The sequence below is a fragment of the Hordeum vulgare genome, chromosome 7H (genome assembly GCF_904849725.1).
Source record: "Hordeum vulgare subsp. vulgare chromosome 7H, MorexV3_pseudomolecules_assembly, whole genome shotgun sequence".
Lineage (NCBI taxonomy): Eukaryota > Viridiplantae > Streptophyta > Magnoliopsida > Poales > Poaceae > Hordeum > Hordeum vulgare.
This window is the reverse complement of record NC_058524.1, coordinates 630,547,374-630,554,278: the sequence shown is the minus strand read 5'-3', so window position 1 is coordinate 630,554,278 and position 6,905 is coordinate 630,547,374. Positions and strand designations below refer to the sequence as shown.

Genomic DNA, 6,905 nt, shown 5'->3' with positions numbered 1-6,905 from the left:
TCGACAGGTAATTTCAATCATCATCGCACTATGTCGGCCTCTTTAGTTTATTTCCTGATATCAAGTAATCAGTGACTCATTTTTTCTTTTTTCTTTGCCGAGTTGGGTTTCGACACGGTTCATTAAGAAGTTTTGCGGTGAATGGAAAGCAAAGCTGACATGGTGAGTGCCCAAGGTAATTAAATAGTACTAGCTAGCTACGTCCGTGCATCTCTTTAGTCTAGTTACAATACCATTATAATACTTAATTATTATCTTACTGAATTCTATTCTCTACAGTGGTGCATGCAGCAGGAACAGGGAAATAATCTATGTGCATATTATGTTGGCGAGAACATTCGCTTTATGACCGAACGGAGCAAAGATGCAAATACTCTTTGGATACGTAAACACTATTCACATTTTTTTATCATGATCTAATATATATACACACAACTAATGTATTTATATTGGTCTCCTTCATTAAAGATGCAAGATGTGTGGCAGAATCACCTGCCAAAGGAACGCATACGAGCACTTTAAGAAGAAATTTTAGGATTTTTTTCTTGAGGATGTCATAGATCCCGTCGGAGAATACCATTACACCAATTAATGCATGCATGTAATTGATGTGCAAGTTATAGAAGAACTTGTATATATCAAATTATATGAGTATACGCCAATAATATGTAGGTTTATATATACCTAATTTTTTTTAAGTACATAGTCACAAATAAGTGGGTATGATACTCAATTGTGTTATGGATATACGTCCACGTAAACGTGTGGGCGCCATACATACTCTTTTTTGGTATATATTCACAAATATGTGACCTAAGTTTTTATATGGAAAGGTATGAGAGGGGAAAGCAGCAAAAGGAAATGCTTGATCTATGAAACAACATAATTTTACTTTTTAGAACACAGTACGTGTAATCTTTTTAGAACACAATATATGTGTATTTTATTTTATAATATTATTTACGGGTATGTCACCGATATCATTTATGGGTATGTGTTCAGGGCATGTACGTGTATTTTATTTTTGGATACAAAATTTATGGGTATGTCTGCAAAAAAAAAATTATGTTAGGGTATGTCATCATTTATGGGTCCATACTCAATAAATGATGTGAAATTGATAGCATCCAATACATTTACGGATATGCGAAAGTAAGAGTACTCTATAAATTGTTAGGTATGTGCATACGCATCATATTTTTTACATGTACATACCCTGGTGTAAAATTTATGAGTATATACCCAATAATACATAGGTATTATACATAGTCACAAAGTAGGTATGGTACCAAATAAATTTCACTATATAGGTGCAAATACATGGTGTGTACAACGTATGCATGAAAATGTATGAGAGAAGGAAAGGAATAAAAGGAGATGTACTAATTCATGAAATTTAAAATACTTGATTCTATCTCATATATGGAAAGTCTTGCATGCAAATATTAAGAAAGAAATCAGAATTTATGAAAACCGCACTAATGGGTTGGACCCGTTCGAGGTGCCCAGGCACCTAGGTGCCCCAAACATTTTACCTATATATATATATATAGGTGCCTGGGTGTGACTATGTATAATACCTATGTATTATTGGGTATATACTCATAAATTTTACACCAGGGTGTGTGTGTGTGTGTATGCATATATATATATATACGAGAAATTCTATGATATATGATTGATCCTACAAGAAATCCTATGATATATGATTGGTACTACGAGAAATTCTATGATATATGCATAACATGTACGATATGTAGTAGCGTAAGATATGTTCTAAATAAAAAAGAATTAAATGGAAAACAGAAAATGAAAAGCAAAAATAAACAATAGACCACAAAACACCAAATCCGTAAATCCTTTAGTCTCGGTAGGTGTTATCAACTGGGACTAAAGGTCCTCGCCCCCAGCGCGCGCTGCCAGGCACGTGGAAGGAAAGTAGTCCTGGGTCGTGGCAAACAGGGACTAGGGGGAGGCTTTAGTCACAAGTTATTAGTCCTGGTTGGTGACCCGGGACTAAAGATCCTTAGCAACCGGGATTATAGCCCTATTTTTTACTAATAAAAAGGCTCGTCGCGACACTAGCCTCATGCCAACCTGCCATCCAGCCCCGTTGATGAGGGAGGCCAAGTTAGCCGACGGCACAGGGCCTCCAAATTTTTGGGGCCCCGGTCCAGCAAATAATACGTATATATATTTAGAGAAAAAAATGGCAATGAACAAGCAATACATGCACGTGCACATGCCGGCAGCCCACTTAGCACTTCTAATTCTTTCGATTTGCAATCAACCAATATACATGCATGTACATAGCCCAATAGCCTGCCTCTTACTAGTTTCCGTGAGACCGTGACTCCCGCTTAGAACTCTCGATTCTACGTGAGCACGACAGACGTCAGGTCATACGTGCGTGCGCGGCTGCTGGCCGTCCCTTCCCCATGGCAGAGTTTATACGGCAGCATGGTGCATCGTCCCTTGCCGTCGTTCTCAGCTTAAATTGTTCATAGGAGGCTGGATTTTATTTTGCTAGTGTATGTTATTTTTTGTTGAATTTTTTTTTCATTATCTTACATCAAGGCAAAGCCTTATTTTATTTTATTAGCTATAAAGTCTTATTCATAGTGTAAGTTGATTCATGTTACTTGTGTATGTTTTAGAAAACAGGAAGAATCATCAATCATGTATCCCACAAGGAGGTGTGATCCCGGAGCTGAAAAGAGTTCGTATACGATAATTATATAGATATTATATTAAATAACACATGTTTGAAGTTATATAATAAAGTAGAAGTTTGTTTTACTTATAGGTTGTTTTTGGATATTTAGAGCCCTATTTTTCATTTTCGTTCCGGGCCCTCAAATTCCTGAAGACGGCCCTGCTGCCATCAAATGAACCGGGATTAAAGATGTCCATGCTTTCGACCGCTCCTAGCCGTTGTAACTGTTTTCTACTAAGGAATGAACATCAATTTGCCAACTATTTACTGTCGATAAAGACCTGATGGAATCAGCGGCCATGAAATCATTTTATTTTGTCGAGACACACTGTTTGGTTGTCGGCAAACAGTTTGCCGAGTGGTCGAGGGTTGGTTTTCGACAAAGTTATGTTTACGTAAGCCTGGTAAAAAAAATCTGAAAACAATGCTCGACAAAGACTTTGCTGAGTTTATTTGGGCATTCCAAAGTGTTTCTGACAGGGCGTAGCGTGTAATTCGAGTAGATGGACCTCATCATTTAGGTCTTGTTTGGAACCACCCAGATTATATAATCTGGTTTTTATAATCTATTATGTTTTCAAACAGGATAATTTATATTGTAGATTTTAAAAACTAGATGATCAAATTATTAAACATGTCCTTCCTGATTTTCAGAGGTGGATGGACCTCACCTTTCTTTTAATCCAATCAATTACTGTCAAATTGGACTATGCCGTAAACGTATGTAAACATTTACATAAATGTACTCCACTAGGAAAATACATATGGAAGTATATAGACATATATTAAAATATAGATTCACTCGTTTTGTTCCGTATATAGTCCTTTAATAAAATCTTTAAAAAACTTATATTTAGAAACGGAGGGAGTAGCATTGTTGGTTTGTTTGGGCATTCCCAAGTGTTTGTGACACAGGGCGTAGCGTGTAATTCCAGTAGCTAGTGATGCATGATGGCATCCCACACTGATAAAAGAGAACCCATGCATGGCATGGATGGCATTGGCATGGCGCACACGTTCATGCGGACGGCTCTGGTGCTGCGACGTCAAAGGTGAGCCCCGAGCCTCTCAGCGCGTCCTCGACGATCGTGTCGAGCCTCTCCGCCATGGCCGGCGTCATGTGGTTGCTCCAGTCCCCGGCGACGCCCTTCCTGAAGAATGACTCGTGCGCCAGCGGGCCATGGCTGCCACTCTTGTTCACGTCCATGTTCTTGAGGCTCTTGAGGCTGCACAGCTCCACGATGTCCTGCACCACCCCGCTCGCCTCCTCCTCGCCGGAGAAGCCGCACCCCATGAACTCCGCCAGCTTCCTCACGTTGCCCGCGGTGTCCCGGAGCATCTCCTCGTACCGGAGGAAGAGCACCTTCTCCGGCCGCCTCCTGCTCTCCTCCCAGTATCCCAGCACGTGGCGCCACTGCGGGCCGCTGACGCATATGCCGTCGCAGAAGAGCTCGAAGGCCTCCTCGAACGTGTACGGCGGAGGCTCCTCGCCGCCGGCTCGCGCCCGTTCGGCGGCCGCCGTCTTGTTGGTGAAGAACCACGAGGAAACGAAGGCGTCCTTGGGGTCCCGGCAGATGTAGACGATCCGGCAGCCCTGGCCGGCGGTGATGCGGCGTGGCAGGAGGGAGTAGGGCAGGTGCGTGGCGAGCACGCGCGGCGAAGGGAGCGCCGCCAGCGCGTGGCCCATGGAAACGGCGAACTGCAGCTCCAGGTAGTGGACGATGTCGTGGGGGTTGCGGCGGCGGAGCGGGTGGTCGAGGCCGCCCGGCGGGTGGTCGGCGCGGTTGCGCGTGGCGAAGGCGAGGGCCTTGAGCCAGGTGGTGCCGCACTTGGGGAAGCTGCCGAGGACGACGTCCGACGGCCTCGGCTCGAAGACGGAGTGCAGGGCCGGAACGCCCTCCAAGAACTTCTCCAGCAGCCAGAACCCGCCGTACTGCCGAAGACGGAACGGCGGGAACCGCGTCTCCAATGGAAGCGAGGAGATGTCGGCAATGGCGCATGCATCATCCGTGGACGACGACCATTCTACCATGCTCATGCTGCTGCCCGCTTCAGTTTTCCTACCACACTAGCAGCTACTATTGTTGCTAGATGTAGGTGTAGTATAAGCTTGGTCCTTTTATATACATACACCTCTGCTAATGCATGCCCCAAAATCATGAACATTATTAGACAAATGCATTTATACTCACATGTGAGACCAAATATTAAAAAACAATACAGTACTATTCATGTAAGACTAACACTTGGGCACAAATAACAAATGCAAAAATACGACTCCAAGTTAATATAATGCCCTTCTTTTTCTTATTTTTCAACCAAGTTATTTCAGTTTTATATCACAGAACAAGAGAGTGAACAGACTGTAATTCGAAAATGATGATACACCTTATCCTCCTACCTGATCCACGACCTTGTGCGCTATCATTGTCTATTCTCATATGTTTGAACATTCGAAATGTCATGTTTGTAAAGAAACATGGTCAATTCAGATTCTTCATTCTCACGTGTGAACTTTTGTGGTATTTTTGATCTTCTTAATAGTGAACCACGAGCAAATTCCGTATGGCATCATCGTATTTTGATAATTTTCTAAGCGAGTGACCTAACTCCTTATATTTTATAGTTTCGTAGAAACGTACGGGCATTGGCTAATTTTACTGCAAAGTTTGAGTTATTTATTTTGAGATGGGAAAGTATGATGTTAATGCAAAAATCCACATGGCATAAAGTAGTTTCTTCATTCACACAGCTATGCAATATTCTACTCCTTCACTCCCAAAATGTAATGTCAGTGAGAGTATTGTTGAGGCTTGTAATGCTTCTTTTTTTTTGACAGTGAGAGGCTTGTAATGCTAACTAGCTAGTACATCGATCGGTTCCATTCAGGGTTTTGGAGGTCAAACCGGCTTTCCAAGCAAAAAAATAAGGGACCCAAAACTTTTGAATGAATTTTGTCAATTCAAGATAGTTGAAAGGTCGCTGCATGCGGTTAATTTTTCATCATGACGTGGAGCTGCCCAAGGAGACGTCCAAGCTGCCCCGTCATGCATGCCCAAGCCCAAGGAGACGTCCAAGCTTCCCCGTCATGCATGCCCAAGGGTGTGTCCAATCTGCCGACGCCAGCGCATGGATCCAATCTCCCGACGCGATGATGCCATCCATCCTGTTGGATCGGATCACGCAGCGTGGATACGAATGAAGGAGGTGTAGAACGAATCGATTGATTCTTTTGTATCCACAACCAGTCAACCACACAGAAAGAGATAAGATATGAAACGTTATCTCAACTCAATTGCCTAATTTGCATTCAGACCTACCAAGATACCTCAACTCGCAAATTCATCCCGTAACTTGTAGACAGGCCCGTTGGCTAATTGTATTATGCAGTTAACTCTCAACCCTCTGCTATTTGCATTGCATGCCATCAGGTTTAATACTACTTTAACACAAACCATCAGGCTTAGTGCTACCTTAGATATTCATTAATACCTTGTACTCTGTGACATCTCGATGTCGGCGTTTCAAAAGATTTCCCTTTATTTTCGTTTCCGTCGTGTGATTATTTTTATTTGTTGCATCATCATGTAGTTTGCATCATCGCATCATGCATGGCATCTTGCATCGTCTGTCGCGTGTGGTGCTTCGAGTGCTCTCCCAGTCTTAGGGCGATAGGAACTCCCCTCCTCTCTTCTCTTTGATTTTGTTTTGGGGTTTTGTAAAAGTTTCCGTTTTAACCCTTTTAAAAAAATGCGTTTTCTTTTAAAAACCCTTTTATTAAATGTGGGGGCAACACCTTGGGTTTGCTTTATTATTATTTTCCTTTTGTTATTTTTAAAACAAGGGACTCTTTTATTTTAAAAAAAAGGGGGTTTGTTGATTATTTAAAAAAGAAAGGGTATTATTTTATTCATAAAAAAGGTTTCATTTTATTTGTTTTAAAAAAGGCCCAATCTATTTCTTACAGTTGGGGTTTTATTTCCAAAGGAGTCGAAGGAATTTATTCTAATTTTGTTAAATCCTTTTTATTTATTCATTTATTTTTTTGGGTGTGATGTTTTCTGTTTTAAAAGAAAAAAAACAAGTTTAAAAAAAATCAAATAGAGAGAGGGGAGAGCAAGCCTGGCCAGGCCCAGCCGGCCGGCCCGAGTTCCCCTGACCTAGCGAGCAGGAGCCCTCGCTCCCCTCG

The 6,905-nt window shown here is 42.0% G+C and overlaps 1 protein-coding gene across 1 annotated transcript; it reads right to left on the bottom strand.

Annotated features, from left to right (window-relative positions):
* Positions 1-3,407: 3,407 nt before the first annotated feature.
* Positions 3,408-4,897, bottom strand: LOC123410124 (cytosolic sulfotransferase 5-like). Its single transcript, XM_045103011.1, has one exon. It carries the CDS (start codon positions 4,752-4,754, stop codon positions 3,735-3,737), a length of 1,020 nt encoding a protein of 339 aa, XP_044958946.1. The 5' UTR covers positions 4,755-4,897; the 3' UTR covers positions 3,408-3,734.
* Positions 4,898-6,905: the final 2,008 nt, after the last annotated feature.